Source organism: Syngnathus scovelli, chromosome 17, assembly GCF_024217435.2.
Source record: "Syngnathus scovelli strain Florida chromosome 17, RoL_Ssco_1.2, whole genome shotgun sequence".
Taxonomy (NCBI): domain Eukaryota; kingdom Metazoa; phylum Chordata; class Actinopteri; order Syngnathiformes; family Syngnathidae; genus Syngnathus; species Syngnathus scovelli.
The window spans coordinates 9,820,191-9,840,674 of record NC_090863.1 but is presented as its reverse complement, the minus strand read 5'-3'; the positions used below and the strand labels follow the sequence as shown (position 1 = coordinate 9,840,674).

The 20,484-nt window shown below is 41.0% G+C and overlaps 2 protein-coding genes across 5 annotated transcripts; both read right to left on the bottom strand.

Annotated features, from left to right (window-relative positions):
• Nucleotides 1-201: 201 nt before the first annotated feature.
• dusp12 (dual specificity phosphatase 12) lies at nucleotides 202-2,432 on the bottom strand. Of its 2 annotated transcripts, none has more exons than XM_049746731.2 (8): nucleotides 2,266-2,432; nucleotides 1,754-2,018; nucleotides 1,550-1,663; nucleotides 1,333-1,451; nucleotides 1,178-1,265; nucleotides 869-960; nucleotides 637-716; nucleotides 202-548 (listed from the first exon to the last, which is right to left on the bottom strand). In XM_049746731.2, the coding sequence occupies exons 2-8, from the start codon at nucleotides 2,014-2,016 to the stop codon at nucleotides 405-407; spliced, it is 900 nt and encodes a 299-aa protein (XP_049602688.1). In that variant the 5' UTR covers nucleotides 2,017-2,018; nucleotides 2,266-2,432; the 3' UTR covers nucleotides 202-404. The 2 variants fall into 2 exon arrangements, with proteins under 2 accessions (XP_049602688.1, XP_049602689.1); XM_049746732.2 differs by having other exon boundaries at nucleotides 637-713.
• Nucleotides 2,433-2,706: 274 nt separating this feature from the next.
• Nucleotides 2,707-20,317, bottom strand: LOC125984671 (nucleoprotein TPR). Of its 3 annotated transcripts, none has more exons than XM_049746728.2 (55): nucleotides 20,061-20,317; nucleotides 19,623-19,727; nucleotides 19,393-19,457; nucleotides 19,231-19,318; nucleotides 19,021-19,124; nucleotides 18,638-18,802; nucleotides 18,386-18,478; nucleotides 16,983-17,063; nucleotides 16,643-16,730; nucleotides 15,995-16,132; nucleotides 15,551-15,645; nucleotides 15,133-15,330; nucleotides 14,928-15,035; nucleotides 14,593-14,810; nucleotides 14,133-14,296; nucleotides 13,715-13,839; nucleotides 13,485-13,633; nucleotides 13,221-13,383; nucleotides 12,986-13,120; nucleotides 12,670-12,810; nucleotides 12,375-12,558; nucleotides 12,110-12,294; nucleotides 11,888-12,028; nucleotides 11,499-11,615; nucleotides 11,040-11,243; nucleotides 10,773-10,936; nucleotides 10,484-10,631; nucleotides 10,222-10,359; nucleotides 9,778-9,909; nucleotides 9,310-9,440; nucleotides 8,935-9,145; nucleotides 8,732-8,863; nucleotides 8,547-8,660; nucleotides 8,334-8,417; nucleotides 7,985-8,176; nucleotides 7,818-7,856; nucleotides 7,537-7,728; nucleotides 7,265-7,376; nucleotides 7,012-7,190; nucleotides 6,830-6,900; nucleotides 6,507-6,706; nucleotides 6,218-6,409; nucleotides 6,014-6,129; nucleotides 5,838-5,906; nucleotides 5,484-5,714; nucleotides 5,216-5,414; nucleotides 4,942-5,123; nucleotides 4,635-4,706; nucleotides 4,361-4,452; nucleotides 4,143-4,255; nucleotides 3,816-3,914; nucleotides 3,589-3,727; nucleotides 3,380-3,507; nucleotides 3,155-3,256; nucleotides 2,707-3,037 (listed from the first exon to the last, which is right to left on the bottom strand). In XM_049746728.2, the coding sequence occupies exons 1-55, from the start codon at nucleotides 20,209-20,211 to the stop codon at nucleotides 2,988-2,990; spliced, it is 7,428 nt and encodes a 2,475-aa protein (XP_049602685.1). In that variant the 5' UTR covers nucleotides 20,212-20,317; the 3' UTR covers nucleotides 2,707-2,987. The 3 variants fall into 3 exon arrangements, with proteins under 3 accessions (XP_049602685.1, XP_049602687.1, XP_049602686.1); XM_049746730.2 differs by having other exon boundaries at nucleotides 6,218-6,394; XM_049746729.2 differs by having other exon boundaries at nucleotides 6,507-6,703.
• Between the last annotated feature and the right edge of the window lie 167 nt (nucleotides 20,318-20,484).

Genomic DNA, 20,484 nt, shown 5'->3' with positions numbered 1-20,484 from the left:
AGACAAGTGTTTACCAGCTCAGTGGCCTAAGAGGAGAGTGTCCGCCCTGAGATTGGGAGGTTGTGGGTTCAAACCCCTGCCGAGTCATACCAGTGACTATAACAATGGTACCCATTTCTTCCCTGCTTGGCACTCAGTGTAAGGGGTTGAAATGGGGCCCCCCCTGCTGCTCACAATCATTGGGACTTTTGGCACTCGGTGTAAGGTAATAGTGTGACTCCAATTTAATGTGATAGCATTCAGTCAAGCCCATGTACAGTATAGATAATATAGAGAAGATAAAGTAGGTAGGTGGATAAAAATATCATTGAGACATTACTGCTTTTATCCAATTCTTTATATTTAACGCGATGCACAGATTACATGATGTGATTTTTATCCAACTGTCAAAGAGTGTTGTGATGTCATCTGTGTATGTGAATGGGTCGGATCTCGTCCACTCGGTTTTGATGCAGCTGAAAGGAAGGCGTGATCCAGCGGCCGCATGAACACTGATCTCCGCACCAGCTGAACGAGCCCAGTTTGGAATGACACTTGGGACACAGAAGCTGCAAAAGAAAGTGGACATGAGGAAAATATTTAAGGTGGCCAAAGATAAACTTGAACGTGCCATGCAGAGTTGAGTTTTTACAGCACCTGTCCATCCATCACACCAAGTAAAGCTTGTTCCATCCACTGCACTGGTTCAATGAAATAAGATGTACATCGGATTCCTTCTATACAAAGAAAAAATACATATTTTTTTTAATATATAGAGTATATGTCGAATGCAAGATATTAAAAAAAGGTCAGTAAGATAAATAGCATAATTGATTCCAAAAAGATTTGTTTGTGACACCTCCACCCTGCAATGAGAGTGTCTTCTTACCTGTCAGGTTAGAGGACTTCTTATGGCCAAAAGCTAATGCTCCTTCTCCCACTGGGTGACTGAGGAGACTAGAGCTGCGAAAGAGAGTTCTTCTACACAACACAGAAGAGAAACAGGTGGAATTTCTTGCGTGATCAGTATTACAAGGTTATATTTTCAAAGTAGTAGCTGCAGCAGACGGGTATGTCTTTTGTCTTTGCCTTGTCTTTTCCATCTATGTCAATTGTGCCACAGTTGTGTCACTTGAAGTACACATCCAGCCTATGAGAAGAAAATAAGGCATGATTAAAGAACCATTTGCTGATTTACCTGCACTTCCTGCAACGATAGGAGGCTTCAGATGAATTGGACTGGGCAGGGTCAGCTGCAAACACTTCCCTGGGAACCTGCTGCAACTCTGTTCACACACAAGAAATGAAGAACCTAGGGGAAGAACATCCAATAAACAACTTGTGTGTCCCTACCAGGGTATTTCTCAGTAATCTTTGTCAATCTGTATTGTTTATAAAGCGGATTGGTGGTGTCCACTTGACACTGCAAGGCTTCATACAGACACAACTGCTCCTCAAAACCACTGTTAACCCTGAAATGCACAAACAAGCACACCCATCACTTATAACAGCAGTGAGGTTATTGATACTAATCAACGTTGCAATCATCAGGGAATGATGAGATGCTTACTGTACATCCTGTTTGACACTCTTCAGTCTCTCATAAGCCTCAGCGAAGCCCAGTTTGTGTTTCTTCATAAGGTAAGCAGTCACAATGGTGGCGCTGCGGCTTCGCCCAGCCTGACTGAAGCACAAGTCATGATTTCTTACTGGTGTTTTGCGTTTTTGATATGAGCCGTACAGAGATTTGATCATGTCAACCTACAGCCCTTACCAGTGGACAAGCACCGCCCCGCCTCCATCCATGGCCTCCTGAATAAATAGGTAGCAATCGTCCATGTGGCTCAAGAGGTCCGCCGTCACCTCATCCAGGACATTGATCCATTTCTTGCGATAGCTAGAATCTACAGGCAGTAGAGGTCCCGGGTCCACAGAGTCCACAGACACGATGTGAGTGATTGCGGCTTCTTCCAAACCCTGACTGTCATTAAGGTCAGCCGCCGTTCCAATAAAAACACCAGGAACGACCAGGAGCATGACTAACACAGAGATGGCAGTAAATAAGTTGTCCTGTCTGCTGTAAGTGACCGTAAGTAAACATTGGGACATGTGCATACGAATTTTTGGAAAAGGTCAAATTAAGTTCACTGGCTGAACATTTTAAGTTCATCCTGAGATTACAATAATTACATATCCTTAACTTTTTCTTTTTAGGGGGGTATTTGTGTTACCCTGGCTCACGCATTCGAGTAAAATTAAAGAAAATTAAGAACTAAATCGACATACCTTACGAGGTAACACCAGACGATGCGTACTAAAGCGTCACTTCTACCATTTCACTTTTTTTGTGACTAAAATTATACCATTAAAAGGTAAAACACTTCTGATGGAAAAAGCTTGCTAGCGCCGAGGAGGTTCGTCCGTCCAAGACAACTATCCGGGTACTATACACATGCATATTTCGTTCCGACCACGAAAGTTCCCATTTAAAGGGATTTTCTATAATGTCATTCAACTCTTTAAATTCTGCTTACCTATCATTATCGTATGTAACCATCTTTGGTTTTTTTTAAAGAGTTATGGCTCATACAGCGGGAAAAAATTATATAAAAAAAAAAATACCAACTGAGTAAAGCTTCCGTTGTCATGACGACCAAGGACATTTGATTCAAATAGCTAAATCACATCTGTACCTTAAAAATAAAACATTACTCACACCAACAACAGTTCTTGCTATCAACTTTATTAACTTTATTATAAGAACATGGTATTGTTGAAAAAATAAGACAAATACAGCATGACTTAAAAGTCATTGAACCCACACACACAAAACCACTGACACTGATCCGAACAAAATAACATGACCATTAACTGTACACTAACCAAGTCAAACCCTGATCTTGTGTTTTTGTGAACCTCTAGAGTGCAACAAACTCAAGAACAAATGGTCTATCATTATGGATTTGTGTTTTGATCCATGTCGTGTTTTGGGAACAGTGAATTGCTATTTAGATGGCACTACCTCTGCCCATTCCACCTCTTGATCGTCCAGTGGCCCCTGAAACAAGGGGGGAATGGTTTTAGAGCATAGAAGCAGTATACATTTCTCAAAATGTTTAGTGCAAGTTACTGTTAAAACAAACACCTATTAATCTATTTAATTTGATTTTCTGACCTCTGCGGCTTATCAGCATGCGTCCTTCACCCCTCCCTCTGGTTCTGCTCATCACATGTTGACTGGTCACAGTGCGCCTCTGAGTGACGCTGCTGCTGGTGTCTGCAAACAGAGGAGAGGGTGAGACAGGAAGGTGTCCATGACCTCTGACTGAACGCTCACCTTCACCACTTCCTGTTTAGTAATGATCAATTTTAGGAGGACGAGAGTAATGCTATATCTTACTGCACAATGGGTTGAAAATTGTAGAGGAATCAGGGTCTTGACTGGTGGATGGAAGTGATGCATCTTCACTCTGCTGTCCCGCAGTCTCTATGTCAGTGTGGCTGTCCAAAGAAACCTCAGCAGTTTGACTAAAATACAAGGAGATAAGAACCATTGATACAAAGCACACTGAGTCATCAACTCGGACATTTCTGAAAAGTGAAGCTCACCCTTCTTCTTGTTCCATGAAGACCTCATCTACATCATCGCCTGGTGTGGACATCCCAGTAGAAGCAGTTACCATCGGAACAGATTGAGATGCCATATTGTCGCCACTGTCTGAAGGCAGAGACTCCGTGAAGACCGTCACTGTCGAACAACGTGAAGACACAATGTCAAGCAATTTTTTTTTTTTTTTTTGGAGACACAATTACAAATGACTGCACGAGTCCCTCACCTGGTGCAGCCACTTGCAGAGGTGTTGTGGGGACACTTCGTCCTCCTCCATCCTCGTCGTGAGCAGGCAAGAATAGTGGAGACTCGTACATGCCCAGACCTAATCACACAGTAGCAGATTTCCTTGCTCTGTCCCAAATCAGTTGACTTGTTTGTAAAATTCATTTTCAACATTCGATCATTTCAGAAAACATTGCACAAACGTGTGGACCAATAGTATAGATTTGTGAAAAAATATTAAATTTACCAAATTCAGAAACAGGAAGTTACATACAAACATTCCCTGTAATTATGACCAAACTAAGTACAAGTATTTGCTGTGCCGTACCTCCTTGAGAGGCTAGCTGTCCCAGGTCCGAGTGTGACGCTGAAGCCTGAGGGAGCAGATCTTCAGGAGGTCCAAATCTAAACCTGGTGGACAGACCAGCCACCTGAGGAGAACTGAGGTGACACACAGACATGTGTGGTGAATTGGAGCTGCAACATTGTGATGCTCTGGTATCAAAAAGTTTTTCCAGCAAGAAATCAAGAAAAAATTCTCCTTACTGTATAGCTTCAGCAAAGCCATCAGTACGGTGCGGGACAACCAGAGTAGGAGTACTTGGAACCATCCTGTCATCGTCGTCAAAAAAATGTTGCTGGAATACAAAAATTTGAACCATAATTGAAAAGAATCAGCTCAGAACATCACATGAAATACATGACTTGATTTATGTAACCAACAGTCTTTAAAATCATTTAGTCTCATTAAAATCATCAAGCAAGCTTAGACAGATATCACATCAAAAAGTTTTATAGAGCAAGAAAGACAACACCTCACCATACTTCCTATTCCTGGCGTCAGCTGTGGTCCTCGACCTACTGATGGACGTCGGAGTTGAGAGGTCTGTCTCTGGATAACACACAGAGATGCACAAACATGAAAGAAACGATCATGTTGGATGTTGGTGTTTTTGTTACCTACTAGTTATTGAACCCTTTCATCATAGCACAAGTACCCCCTTACTCATAACGAGACAGTTTAGTTGTGTTGGCCGTGTTCCTCTATGTGCGGCAGGCCTTACCAGGTGACATTTGGCTGTGATGACGTTCATTTCTGGTTTATAACTGGTTAGGCAAGTGTTTACCTGTGCATGGGGTGGGCCTAGCTCTGAAGCTGGCGGTTGAATGTAGAGCCGTGGTGGGAGGGAGTGCGGGGGCCTTCGAGGTTGGGGTAGGCGGAGTGTAAGTGAAGAAGAGGAAGGCGAGGGAGTTGGGTGGGTGTGGATGGCCTCTCTTTGGGCTTCCGACTCGTTGCTGCTGGCTTCACCTGGAGGAGAGGAGAGCTTCTCATTAGCATATATAAGGGCAGGGACAAAGAAATTAAATAAACTACTAAAATGTCTTTTTGATGATGCTCACTGGTGTGGGACGGCTCAGGGGGACACAGCGAGTCATTGTCATCAGCACTTGTGGGAACGGATGGCTGCTGTCCCGCCTCTTCAGCATCCCCATCTTCCTCATTGCTCTCCTCACCTTCCTTCATAGCAAGGTTACTTGCATCATCACCATCATCCTCCTCGTCATCGTCATCCTCCTCCTCGTCCTCAGCCCCCTCCACCTTGGAAGGTAAAGTAGTGCTTAAAGAACAGACAGCTCATATTTTGACAAAAAGAAAAAAGAGGTGCACCTCCTCCTCCTCTTCTTCATCACCCTCCTCTTCCTCCTCCTCTTCTTCACCTGTGGTCTCTGGTTTCTCTCCTCTACTCTCACGGCTTTCGCTGTCTGTGTCGATAACAATAACTTCACGAGTCAGACCTGACCCCTGAGGGGACGTCCGATCTGAAGGGACAGACTGAGACATCCCTTCCTCCTCCATGTCATCATCTTCGGGGATAGCAGAAAAATCTTCTGGAAGCTCCTACGCACCAAACACAGATGATGTATGGTTAATTTCAGGGCACAAAATTCTGGAACTCTGAATTTCCCCTGAATTGTTAGTGTCTGACACAGAATTCAGTATCGAAAAACACTGTAAACCGACCTGACTATTGTCAGGCGAATCTTGTCTTTGGCCTTCATCCCTTAGATCTTCTACCTCATCACCTTCCATCTGTGACATTTTAATTGCAGTGAATAAAGTCAAATCGTACAAAAAAATCATTTGGTCAGCAAATCAAGCCAAAGAAACTAAAGAAGGATTTGAAGACACTTCTTTACCTGGAGGGCAATCATTTGTCTCAATCTGAGTTTTTTGGCCGTTGAAGGGGCGTGAGAACTCTCTGGTCTCATCTCCTCTTCCTCAATCTCATCTTCTCTATTTCGCTTTGAACTCGCTAAAGTCAAACACAGTACCATTTCACACCGTTATGGATGGTTTGATAGATCATTTGCTCGGCTCGAAGATACCACACTGCTGCTTACATGCTCCAATGACAGCAAAGGATGTCGATGGTCGCTCTGCATCTATACTGCTGCCGACATCTTGAGAAGCGGCCTGCTGCTGAGTGGGCTGGACAAATGCTGTTGCCTGCGTGCTGGTTGGTTGAGTTATGGTTGTGGGTGTATTAAGACTGGAGATGACAGTGTGGCCAGCAGCTCCTGTAGTCATCAACACTACAATCAGAACCATTGACATACTTTAGCCCTGACCCTTGTAGTTATTCCATCAGCCTTGTTACAGGTCCAAGGAACTCGATGACTTTTTTCTTACCCTCTTGGCTTTCAGTCTGTGTGGTTGGCATGACAGTGGCAGTGGGTGTTGGCATGGGTACAGCTCCTGGGGTAACCATAGGTCGGATGCTGGCACGGGGTGTTGACTTGCTGCCAGGGGAAGGTGTCGGTTTGTTGCTAGGAGGAGTACTTGGAGTGGGTCGGATATTGGCCGTTGGTGGTTCAGACAGGTTTGAACTGCTGGATAAACAGAAGGTAATTCAAAGGTTTTATTAGGACACTATGATTTCATTTGACCCTGGAGGTTCTGAAAGGTAATATATTTGTCAAGCTGAAAAAAAAACCCACTAGTTTTTCACTGACCTGCTCCTGTCCTGGGCTGGACTCTTCAAAGAGATCTGTCTTTGGTCTACAGATCTGTTCTGATCACCCACCTAAGCACAGAAGCAACATTAAATGACAAATCAAGACCTGATGAAGCATATGTGATAATTGCTAGTTTTCATAATTCTATTTGTATGTGATACCAAGACTGTGGCGCTAACCTTAGACCCACTCTGGTCCTGGGATTCCTCTCTGGGCTCAGTGTGAGTTTCCCTCAGTTCCCGGTCAAGCCGAAGAAGTCTTCCTTCATACTGTGACTTCATGGCATTCATCCTTACTTCTAGTTCCTCCTTACACTGCTTGAGCTCTTCCACCTCCTTGCTCAGATTCTCTTTTGCAGCTGAATAAAACGCACCATGAGTAAAAACATATTTTGACATATTATAGCGGAGTACAGTCACAAGTGGAACCTACTATTTAGCTGGTTAATTTTAGTCTTGGCTCCGACGAAGGCCTTCTTAGTCTTCTCCTCTTTGTCAGCCATCTGTTGTCTGAGCTGCTCCTCCTTGCTCTTGGTCTCAGACAGCTGGAAGAAAGCATTACAATGACTTACTATAATTACTAAAGACTCGGTATTTCAGTGGATATGGTTTTTTTAAGCACAGAAAAAGAATTTACAGATTATTTAATGACATTTGCCAAGTAACAATTGAGTTGACATCTTTAAACTGCAGTCAAAACTGTACCTCCTGTCTGAGTTTTGCAAGTTCCTCTTTTAATTGCTGATTTGCATCCGTTGCAGTATTATCATCACCGGCTTGGATGGACAGGTTCTGGTTCTGGTTAGTCTGTGCAGCCCTGAGAGCTTCATTAGCTTGGTTTAGTTCCTGTAGCTGTTCTTGAAGGCGTTTATTTTCGGCTTCTTGAGCAGACGTCATCTGACAATCAAAATTATTTCTTGAATGTATATTCTGCATTTTATGTACAGTTCACTGTTGTTGTTTATTATATTTATTATATTCCTTACCTTATGCCGAGTGTCCATCTGGCCTTTGAGCTCAGACAGCTATAATGAAGCAAGCAGATACAAAATGCTGTTGTTTTTGTTTTTTTTAAATAAATATATTTCAAATATATCTATAGTTCAAAGATATCTGTGCGACCTGGTACCAAAAGGAAACCACTGTGACTCACCTGACCCTCTGCTTTGCTCAATGAAGTTTTAAGATTGTTAATCTCCTGTTGGTGGGAGTCTTGTAGTTTTTTCTGATTTGTAAGGTTTTGCTTTTGAGACTCTTTAGCCTGCTGTAGCTCCTTCTGCATTTGTTGAATCTGGTTCTGACGGGCTTGCGACTGACACTGAGATGATTTCAGTTGGTTTTGCATCTGTAATTTAGACAGGTTAGGATGATGAGTGTGAATTTATTTTGGGATCAATCAAAATGATGAAATGTAAACCGTGTTGGTATGCCAACAATCCTAAAACAATTAGTTTGGAGAAAATGTGATGAGCAGTGTTCTAGGGAAGCACTGTGCCTGTTACCTGTTGTGTGTGGGTCTTTGCTTGTTGAAGCTCTTTCTGACTCTGCTGTAATTGTGTCTGTGTTTGGGACAACTGGGCTTGAACCTAGAATAACAAAAAAAAAAACCTGATAATGAATTCAAACTATTTCTCAGAAATCATAGATTAAAAAGTGTAAATGGTGGTTTAAGGACTGATCTAGATCCCACCCACTTTGACTTCTGCTTAGAATACCTGTGTTAGCTGATTCTGGTTCAGTGTCAGTTGGTTTTGGATCTCCTGTAACTTCTCCTTGGTTTGCTGGTTTTCCTTCTGGGCATTCTGAAGCTCCTGCTCAGAGTTTTTGGCCTGAAGAAAGTAAACCAATTGTACTGACACCGCCACACTTCACATATGTAGGAGCTAAAAATGTTCCTTACTTCCTGCATCGCTTGTTTCAATGCGGTCAGCTCCTCTTTGACCTTCGTGATTTCCTCTTGACTTTTAGTGAGCTCCTGCTGCTCCACTTGGCTTGTTTCACCTTGTGTTTTAGCGGACGTTTCCTCTACCAGCTGGAATGCATAAAAGGTATTATCAAAGCCGTTTACAAAATGAAAAGCAATGCTACAAACTGCAGACTCACCTTATCATGCTGGACTTTTAGCTCTTCATACTGGGTCTTGTAGCGCCGTCCGATCTTTTTCACCTGTGTTATGGTCTTGTTTTTCTCAAGAATATCACTGTTTTTTGTTTCTAGTTCTTTCTTCAGTGCGTCTCTCTCTGCTCTTAGGCTGGTCATAGACTCTCTTAGGCTTTTCAGATGAGACTGGGCTGAATTAGTGCTGGTGCTGGATCTGGGATGATATGAAATTATTTAGGACATAGAATGGACTTTTATTTTGACCAATAGAGCCCCACTACACAAATAAGGCGTGTAGATATATGCAACTTGGGTCATCTGATAATAGTATCAAAAAGTACGACATGTTGATGACATGATTCCATTTTTTGTTTTTACCTGGTTAGCTCAGTCTTCAGCTTGGCTGTCTCTTCAACAAGCTGGGTGATGCGCCTCTGCTGTGCTTCTCTCTCAGCGGTGAGTTTTTGCTTTTCCTCAGCATCACCATCTTTCTGCTGGCTAACAAGTTGCTGTTGAGATGGAGGGATTGAAAATGCAGATTTAATGTGTGTTGATCTTTTTAAGAAATACCTTACAAACTACCATAGCGCAGGCTCATGTCAGTTTTGGGCAAAACCTAATTCTGACGTGACACAAAGCGGAAGGAATTTGGGACTGTCATATATTATTTGAACCCGGCTGTAAAAAGAAGTTGGAAATGGGAACAGATCATTTCAAGAAAAATAAGAGCGTTGAGAACAGGAGCACCCTGACATGTCTCACACGGAAATTGAGTTTGAGACCTCAGCTCTACGGGATAAAGCTACTAGTCCTTCACCATCACGACGAAATGTACTCAAGACCAACCTGTACTTTGGCCTTCAAGTGTTTGATGTCTTCTTCTAACAACCTTTTATCAGCCTGCAGAGAGCCGTTTCTGTCAGAAAGGTGAGATAATGACTCATGCAGTGGGCTAATGTTGGACTCTAGTTTCTTTACCTGATTGACAGATGGAAAAAAAAAAAAAAAGAGGAGTTAGAATGCAGCTGAGTAGAATTCAAGACAATCCTTAGTTTTGTTACAGTACTGGTATATTATCCATAACAGAAATCTAAATTGTGATTTTGACCATTTAGCTGTTTGGTAAAGATTGTCATTTTAAATGAGAATCTGCTTTCAATTGGCTAAATTAAAGTTAAATAAATAAATGACAACAGTGGCATACATCTTGCACTATGTGCTGGATGAAGAAATTTGGTATGCAACATATACTGTATACAAGACAAAACAGTAACCAGAAGATAAGTTTACTTTTGCCTGCGCATGCTGTAGTTCATGGTCCAATTTCTCTCTCTCCATTTTCAGCATCTTGATGGTCTCTTGGAGTGTGCTGATATTGGCTATGTTCTTCAGTTGAGTCTCTTTATGAGCCAGGGTCTTTACTGTGTTCTGAGAGCATGACAAAATGTGTGTTTGGATCTTTTTATAGTCAAGCCTTTCTCACATACCATATTCTGCAAATGTTCAAACTAATAATCAGAAATGAGATGTTCAAAATTCATTCATTTCCCACCTGCAGTTTCTCTCGCTCAGCATTCAGAGCTTCCTGAAGCTCCTTAAGTTCCTGGTTTTGGTGTTCCATTTGCTGTTTGTAGCGGCGAGCCTCTCCTTCAGAGGCCTCATATCGGGCCAAAGCAATTTCCTTCTCTTTCCGCACAAACCTACATTATGCATAGATTTGCTTTTCAAATTGAATTGGTTGCTGCTAAACAAAATGAACCATCTGACTCAATCATGGGAACTGGTAAATTTGAACCGCACTTCCTCAACCATCTTTTCATGTGCAGGTTACACCAATATACCTGAGCACTTCTTGTATCTGTTCAACCTCGTTAAATGAGACGTCAAGCTCCTGTTGTGGTTGCTGTTCACGAATCCTTGCAGCCATTTCATCCATCTGTTGATGCAGGAGAGCATTTTGGTGTACCAGCTCTTCGCAGCGCCGACTCTGACTAGCCACTTCATCCTGTTGCAGTCAAAGTAAATGCCGATGAGTGACAACAATTCAATCAAAACAAGTGATAGTTCTCTGAGTAAAAGTTCCCGAGTCATTCCTCCCACAGTCCCACCTTCAGCTGCTTCTCCAAAGTTGTCCAGCTTGTGGTTTTCTCCTGTAAAAGTGAGTCGCACTTGTTCAATTGCTCCTCCATCTCTCCCTTCCGTGCTGCCTCTTGCTGCAATGTTTTCTTTAACTCCTTAAGGACTTCCACGTCTGCTGCGTGAAGCATCAGCTCTCGCTCGTACTTAGCTTGAGCCTCACCAGCTTGCTTAGTCTAAGAGGGAAAACAAACAATTTTGTAATAGTAAAACCAGCACAAAGACAAATATGCATAACAAACTAATCTACTTGATTTAATTGAGTTACACTGGCAACATGGAGACTAACAAATCTATTCGACAATGCAAAAGCAAATTGAAATTGAGGGTAGAAGTGCGGTGGAGTCCTCCCACATATTTGAAGTGTGGCCATGCTCAATGAGAAACGCAGCGCTCTGCTGGAAGTGTGTAAATGTGTGTTTATTAATGACCTGCAACAGGCTCTCCTGTGTGGCCTTCTGCTCCAGAGTGACAGCTTTAGTAGCTCTCTCCAGCGCCTCCTGCTGATCCGCTTGGCTGGCTTTTAGACTGCGCTGGAGGTCACTCACCTGGAAAAGACAAGAAAAGAGAACGCTTAGTACTACATTTTCTTTACCGATGCTTAAAGTTCACGTCCCGTTACCACACGGGGGAGAATTAGTTTTTATTTTCTGGCAAGTTAGTGCACGAATGGAACAAAAACCACTGTAAAGTTATAAGTTCAGACTGGCAGTGCAAATGTTATGAAGCACATGCAATTGCAGTTGAATTGCTACTGACAACAGCTTCATTTAACAACCTTGTGGCTTTCCTATTTTCTCAAGTGTGTGACAAGACCTACTTGTTTCTCAAGTGCGTCCAAAGCCTTCCTTTTCTCCTCTTGTGCTTCCTGATTCATTATCTCCACCTTTATTATTCTGTTTTCCAGCTGCTTCTGAATGTCTTGTGACTCCTTGAATCTCATCTCAAGAGGAGAGCGTTGCTGAGAGGACATCAAGAAAAGGGTCAATGCTAATCTGTGCGTGCGTGTTTGCAAAAAAAAAAAAAAAAAAATCAATTTTACCGCTTTCTCATTCTTCAGACTGTCCTCCAAAGACAGTACCACAGCTCTGTATTGGTCAACAGTAGCATTAGCAATTTTTAGCTGCTCTGCTAGTTTGCTAATTTGTTCCTCTGCAGCACTTAGATTACTTTTGACCTCTGCGAGCTCGGACAGGCCAGGCTGAGAAGTTTGAACTGGAGAGCGCACTGAAAATATAGAGGTAGGAATGGTGAAAAAGGGGGACATAGCATCGACTCCATTATTTCCCTTAAAAGGAAATTGTTACCTCTGACAGGTGTTCTAAGAGTTGCCGCTCTGGTTGCTGGGGTACTAACACTCCCAGATGAGATGGAAGACAGTTGAGCTTTCAGAGCAGCCACTTGCTTTTCGGAGTTCCTCAAAATCTCTCTTGTCTTCTGCTGCAAGGTGTTTTGTGTCTGAAGTTGTTTTTTAGCTTCGACCAACTGAGCCTGGTTGCAAACAAAACAAAAAAAAAAGGGGGGAAATGCGTACAAAAGAAATGATTACCATCGAACAGCTTTGTTCTATTTAGATATAACAAGGTGATTAAGGTTATGTACATCCATACTGCGTCCAAGGGTATGTCTCTGGGCTACTTCCTGCTCCAGTCGAGTCTTCATCGAGGCAAGTTCTGTTTCCAGATTCTCAACCTTACTGTTGAGTCGTTGACGAATGTCTGCGTCTGTACGCTCCATAGTTAACTATACAATTGAGGGGGGGGAAAAAAGCATTCAAAAGTGAAAATGAAAACAAAGAGGACATATAGAAAATGGACCTGGTTTGCTTACAAATAGTTTCTCATCAAGTGTGAAATTTCACAACCATGTCAGCAACATATTTTTGAACAAAGTTGAAACACGTGTCAGGCAATATTACCTGTATGCTCTTGAGGTTGGTGAGTAGTAGGTTTTGGTTACGTTGCTCAGCCAACATGGCCTCTTTCTCTCGGTTGAGTCGACTCTCTGCTTGTTTTAACATGTCTCTCTCTTTAGTCAAGTTCTCAACACGCACCTAGACAAAAATACGTATGTAATAGCAGTTGAGGGGACAAACAAACTAGTGGGGCCACATACGACAAACTATTATAAACATTTATGCTGTTGATGCTGACCTCCTCAAGTGCCAGTTTTTCATTAGCTTGCCGCAGGTCCTGTGTCATAGTGTAGATAATGTGCTCATGCCGTTGGACTGTCATAGACATTTTTTGGTTCCTGTCTTGGAGAGCTGTGGTCTCTCTACGAAACGCTGTGACAGTCTCTTGGAGCATCTCATACCTACCACAAAAAAAGCAATTCATAAAGACATTACAAAATGAACAGAATTCTAACCACTGTCTGACAAGGTACATTTATCAGGATTGTAATTTTGCCCCCACCTTTTGTTGCTGAACTCCAACTGAGAAGTCAATTTGGCATTACTGGAGCGAACCTGTGTCAGCTCCCGCTCCAGTCTGTCATGAGCCTCATTCACCATTTTGTCGTTCTCGGCCTTTTCTTTTTTATACAAGGTGAAGGAGTCATTTAGCTAGAGGAGCGGAAAGGCAATTTGAGTTAAACAGATGTTTAATTAGAATACCACGTCTATCCAGAAAACAGTTTGTTTTACCTGCTTTAATGCAGCTTTAGCCTGTGCGGTTTGCGTAGACTCAGCAGCAGCAGTCGCAGCAGCTCTATGAGGTGTTGAACGAGTTACTGGGGCTGATGGTTGAGTGGGTGCAGGGTGGGAAATATCTGAACCGCAGGAAAAATGTCAAATTATACACATTTATTTATACCCTTTCACAGTTAGACTTTCTTCCTAAAGATCCATTTTTTTTTATGCCTGGATGTTGACAATGATGAATGTGAGTTTTGCTGTCACAAATTCAATGGTAAACTTCAGTCAGGTTTAATTAAATCTTCACAATGAGACCTGTAATTTCTGTTTTTTTTGTGTGTGTGTAGAAATATACTCTTACTTTATGACATATAATGTAAGATGCATAAATTGATTAAATGGTCTAAAATGGGGTTCTAGATGTCACCTTGGGAGGGCAGGTCAAATCCAGTGCTTTGTGATAGCAGGGCTTTGTACATGTCTCTCTGTCTCGCATTGGAGTCAGCAAGTTGCTTCTGCTGGTTCTTCTGCTCTCTCAGCTGCTCGAGCTCCTTTTGAAGTTTATCCACACTCGTCTCCAACTCTAACACACTGCACGGAAACAGACAGAAATATTTCCTTAATGAAGTAGCATTTATTTACCGCAGATTTAAGTCATTACAAAAAGTAGCATGCATAAAATGATGAAGGGGATTCATGTGTGATGTGTGCAATAACATTTTGAAAATGTATCTGTGATTATAAATAATAATATCTTAAATCTTATATCATGCTTTTCTAGAATTAGGAGTGTTTGCTCACATTTAGTATTGGCATTAGCTAGGCCTCATCATTAAAAATAATAAAATAAAAAATAAAACAAAAGGACATAGTAATAGCAATATTACCGTGCTGATGTTGTATGGGTTTGTTGCAATGTGTTCTCCTCCTCAGACTTCCTCAACCTTCCCAGCAGGCTTCTGTTTTGCATTTGAAGCTCCTCTACACTTCGGTAAAAAATCTCATGCGGCCTGTTGACCTGGCCAGAAATATTAGATGTACTGCCTTCATCTTTGGTCACTTGATTACCTCGGATTTCTTCAAGTTCAACTAGCAGTACACACACCTGGAATGAAATACCACATTGAGGAAAATATTTGATTAATGCAAATAGTGTATGAGAAAGGAAGTATTGCAAAATAGTGAGGGATCACTGTTGTGTATGTAACTATATGCAAATTACTTGTGCAGATGTATCGTCCAGTTGTTTTTCTGTCCTCAGCTTGTCCTTCTCCAGTTCGTCACAACGTTGCTTGGTCTCGTCCTTCTCTTTCTGCAAACTGTAGATCTCCTAATAATGACATACAAGTTGTATTTAAGGAAATATGCAAAATTATTGAAATCTGTTTTCATACTAATTGAACGCATTGAATAACTTTGTGTCAGACCGTTCGAGCCTGCTCCACTTTATTCCACAGGGAGGCCACTGAGCCCTGCATGGTCTCATACTCCTCCTTCTGGCGTCTGAGGACAAGTGCTTTGGATTCCACCTCTCGGAGGATGTCATCCAACGTTTTGTTCAACCTTGCGGTCTCCTGCTTCTCCAGTTGCAGCTCAGTCTGACACTCGGAATATGCATTATACAGCTGATACATAGGAGAGAAGGGAAATGAGTCAAAGGGATATGGTTACTTCATAGAAAAAATAAAAAGAGCATCCAAAGGCAGCAGAATATCAAACTTGATCTATTATTGTTATCCTTTATTTATTTTCGCAAATCAGCAATAAGAAGCAACATGTAAGTAGTATATGGCAGAATATACATTATAAGGAAAACAGAATACAAGTTTGTTCTGTCCAACTTACATCAAAGAACTTCATTCCAGGCTGGACAATGGCAGCAATGGCGGCTGCAGTAGGACACATGGAATCTAGCTGCTCCTCAGTCAGAGAGGGTACACCTGAAGGTAAAAAAAAAAAAAAAAATTGTAACAATGGTCAAGACTACTCCCTGGAAGTGATCATGAAATGGGGGGTCATATTACAATTTTGCCAATGAACTCCTAAATTCGGATTTAGCTCAGGATAAATCACAACATCATTTATATTTATACTTTAAGTACTACCTCATCTTATTTCCATTCTTAATAAGCCAGTGATTTTCCAATAAGGTGGACTACTAAATTACAAATTAACTAATGAGCAAATACAATTGATCTATTGTACATTAATATTCAATTGAATTATTCAACATTTTTACGAGACAACAGACCGAAATAAGAAAACAATAAAGCGCTCATCTTATCTTACAGCATTTTTTGCCAGAGGCCTTCAGCATGGAATTTTCCATCTCTTTCTCCATTTTCTTGATCTTCTCTTGAAGCTCTGCTTCTAAACGGGTGTTTCTCTCCTCTGTTTCAGCCACCTTATTTTCCAGCCTTTTGTTATCTACCAGTACACAGTAACAGAGCGTATACAAAAGGAATTTATGACAAACATACAGGTTTTTCATATTTTTAAGCTGAAGTACGTTAAATGCCCTTAAGTTGACAAAAGTTTCATTTCACATCAAACTAGTGCCAAAAAAGTTATATTTGGAATTCAAAGTACAAATTTTCCTATTCTATGTGGACCAGAGGAACAACCATCATATATCTATTGATGGAGCAACCTTTTGAGTCCCTACATATCAACCTAATTTCATTTTCTCACCCTTTACCCTGAATTCTGAGGTGTCTTAGATTCCAGGGGCATTACTTTGAAGGGGACTAGTTGCTGTTTGTGCTTAAAATATATCTTTTGTGACAGCCGTCCTGGAACTTTAGTGACGCACCTTGCTGTATGTATGCAACTTTGGTCAATTCAATAAAAGAGACCAGATGGACGTATGATTACACTATTAAAAACGGGAATTTTAAAGTGTTATAATCTTGGAAAAAATTGCAAGCAAACTCAAACCTTCGGCAGTGTTTTTAACCATTTTGCTGAGTTCTTCAACAGCCCTGCTCAGTTCTTGGTTTTTAGTTTCCAGGTCTGCTGCGACACCCTGCAAAATGGGATGTAAAAATAATCAATCGATTGATATACAAATATAGATTGACACAATTGTGATGAGGAATTACCATAAATACCATTAAATCTCTTCAGATTTTTTTTCCATGGGAGAATTTTAGCACTGACATAATATTTTTAATGCGGTTCTATCACACGAGTGCCTTTATCCTCCCTTTAAATCGAATGGGATAGTCTCCATAAAACTGACAAGCGAACATTAAATATATGATGATTCTGGTCTCACCTTGTAGAGAGAAGATAACTTGACATGAGCATTGAGCTCATTCCGGTATTTCTCCTCCATGACAGTCAGTTCATCCTTAGCCTAGAGAGTTAAACAGGTAAAAAAATATATATATTAATTCATAATTAACTTACCCATTTTCCCCTGACCAAAACACTAAAATTAGGAGAATTTTTTTTTACATGTTGTCATTCTGGGCTGCATAATCAAAGTCAAATTCAAAGACTGCTTTATTGTCAATTTCTTCACATGCCAAGACACACAAAGAGGTCGAAATTACGTTCCCACTATCCCACGGTGACAAGACATAGTACCGTAATTTCCGGACTATAAGCCGCGACTTTTTTCCAAAATTTTGAACCCTGCGGCTTATAGTCAGGTGCGGCTTATATAAGATTTTTTTCGTGATTTTTGTGATGACTTGATCACTTTTATACACTCGTAAAAAGGCTGTGGACCACTGTTGTGCGGTATCTTGAAGAAAAAAACAACAACAAAAATACTATTTTAAAACACTACTATGGGTGCTGCTTATTCTGGCTGTGTTGTTTGTGACTATTATGAGCTTTAGTAGGAATGCACGCTAAGTTACCTGCGTCAAAGGGCTGTAAACCCTTTCTCTTACTCTGCCATGTGACTCAGAGTGGCGCTGTTTGGACCATCTGCATTGTATTAAAACCCAATCAATCAGCATTTAAATTCAATTCTTCTGAAATTTTGCTCACCAAAAACAAGTTGTAATGAATGTGAACTTTTAATGCATTTTATTCAGAAGGTTACTTTGAACCCTGAGGCTTAAATGGCGGCACGGCGTGTTTATGGATTTTTACGGCTTTCTGTGTACTGTCTTTCTTTGTAAAAAACTCATGTGCACGTGCGGCTTATAGTCCGGTGCGGCTTATGTAAGAAAAAAACTAAAATATCCCTGAATTTTAGCTGGTGCGGCTTATAGTCCAGTGCGGCTTATAGTCCGGAAATTACGGTACACAATATACAAACAAGTAAACAACACAAAAAATATAAACAAGAAGGCACAAACAATGAATAAATAAGAGTGATGAATAAATAATAAACAAATAACATAATAAATAAGAGGAGCAAAAATGGAGCAAGTGTGCATACAGCAGACTATAGCGTAAAAGTCCAGTAGCCAGTTGCAGAGGTAAGTACTGAGGCCCAGCTTGTCGAGTTAACTGTATACTGTATATCAAATGCAATCACTGCTTTTTATGACTCCACTGTAGAGCCTTTTCCACTAAAGCTATTATAAAAACAAACTCTTAAGGTTGAGACAACAGTAAAAAGTCATGGCTTTGTCAGTAGCCTTTTCATACAAACAGAACCAACTATGTTTTACAACAAGAGTTCAAGGACAACGCTGACGTATTGATTTGTTGACCTACCCGTTTCAGTTTGTTGTTAAGGTCTTCAGCTCGTTTGTGCTGGTTTTCACCGGACTGCTTCAGAGAACTGAGTTGACTTTCCAGACTGGTCACCTATTGAAGAACACCCCGTCAATAGTAGACACTGGGCTATGTATCGACTCGTGACATTTAAAAACATGGATGTTGTGGATTTTAATAAAGAAGGACTCCAGATTTACATTTTACACAAATTGCTCAGCTTTTTTCACTACTACATTGTTTGTGTGTTACCTGCTCGGTCTTGGTTTTTAGACTACCACGGAGCTCCAGAATCTCTTTGCCTGTTTCTCTGTTACTGCTCAGCAGTTCCTCAGTTTTGGTCTTCAGTTCAGCAGATAACCACTCATTTTTCTTTTCCAGTAGCTCCTTTTCCTGTTCCATGCGCTTTTCCCGGTGCTACCGGAACATGGACAACATGGACACGTTTTAGCATTCATTATATTGTTAGCTGGCCGTCAGAAGAATAACAAGGGGTGCGTTTCCCAAATTACGATTTAACACAAAGGTTTATAAGCATGTACGTCATTTGTTGGCAGGTGATAACAGTAAGATTAGTATTTTACAGCAGTTCCACACTTTCTCGCACTCTGACCAATGGTTGTTTCATTGTTTACCTGCACAGAGGTCTCGGAGGAATGGCGCTCATCCAGTTTTAACTGCAACTCCAATTTCACTTTGTCTGTCTCCAACAGTTTCTCATTCAGGCGCTTTACATCCTCTAAAACACAAAAAATTAAAAGCAAAAAAAATGAAATGTATAAATGATCAACGTGTTCGTATGTACAGCAAAGGTCCTTAATGCAGAGGAGCATTAGCAAACATACCAGTAAGGTTCTCCACCTCTTGTGTTCTCTTCTCCAGCAGCCGCGCCAGTTCTCTATTTTCCGCCTCGATCTCATACTTTGATTTGGACTGCAGCGTTCAAATACACACGGGCAGATGGATTTTTGCTATTTTAGACAAAGTGAAATAATCTTAACACAAACCTGCTGCTGGGTTTTATCTTCGGGAGTGTCTCCATCAATTCCCTTTAGAGCACTCAGCTCTTCATCTGTACAAAGAAAACAAAGGACAACATCCTATGAACAACATCAACAAGCAAGCATTTTTAATCAATCTTGTTGTGATAAGGCTCACAAAATATACATAGAGCTATGAGTACTGAATTAAAACGTACAAAAATCCCAAGTACATATATGAGCCTGTGAAAACTCACTTAGTTTCTTATTTTCCTCCCCGAGTGTTTGCAGGTCTTTTGTGGCAGTCACGACCAGCTCCTGACCCTCTCTAAGTTTCCTCTCAGTGTCAAAGTACTGCTGTTCTGTAGGAGAGAACACACACACAACGTAAACGAATTACTGTGCCGAATTGAAACATATTTATAAACTTGAAAGTATGTAAATATAATTATTGTTGTCACATCCACGACGTAAACAGATTAGTGTGCCGAATTGTAACGTCTAAAAAAGCTTATTGCTAAAGTTAGCAACGCCGCTATCGTTAGCCAGTGATGGGTGCATCATGTGCAAAAGATTCTTTCTTTTCTTTTCTTTAATTAGACGATACTTTTGGAATACTGTGTATCTGAAGCGTTTCCATAGCAGTTTTAATACTAAAGAAACTATATTTCAACTAAATGTAGATAGGTGCGTACCACAGTCCGCTATGACTCTGTCCTGTTGGGTCTTGAGCGCCTCGTTTTCATTCTGTAGCTCCATAACAAACTTCTCCAGCTTGTTTTGGACACCTTTAGGGAGTTTATTCAACTCCGCCCGCTCCAGGGCTTGCAGCAGGACAGCCGCCATCTCCGACTATCCTACAAAACGATCGTAAATGTATAAAACTTATCCTGAAGACATAACGAGCTGGAACTGCTCTCGAAATGCACGGGCAAGCTTATCTGTAAAGGTTTCAATTTTCTAACATATACCAGCTGAAGGATAACTTTATATTTCAAAATAAAACAAACCATACCCTCTGAGAATGGTCTGTTGTTGTTTTTCTGCGTATTTGCTACTGTGTGTATCATAATACATTTAATATTAATGAATTGTTACCTAAAAATGACAACTTGATAC

Bases quoted from the DNA above. Each gene is read 5' to 3' on its own strand.
- LOC125984671 (XM_049746728.2), bottom strand. From the start codon at position 20,211: ATGGCGGCTGTCCTGCTGCAAGCCCTGGAGCGGGCGGAGTTGAATAAA. The intron at 19,319-19,392 runs GTTTGTGTTAAG...TGAACGCTGCAG, and splicing joins AAGATAAAACCCAGCAGCAG to TCCAAATCAAAGTATGAGAT. The intron at 13,384-13,484 runs GTGGGGGCAAAA...TTTTTGTGGTAG, and splicing joins TTGGAGTTCAGCAACAAAAG to GTATGAGATGCTCCAAGAGA.
- dusp12 (XM_049746731.2), bottom strand. From the start codon at position 2,016: ATGCTCCTGGTCGTTCCTGGTGTTTTTATTGGAACGGCGGCTGACCTT. The intron at 717-868 runs GTAAGAAGACAC...TTCTTTGTATAG, and splicing joins GAAGTCCTCTAACCTGACAG to AAGGAATCCGATGTACATCT. The intron at 549-636 runs GTGCTGTAAAAA...TTTCTTTTGCAG, and splicing joins TTGGTGTGATGGATGGACAG to CTTCTGTGTCCCAAGTGTCA.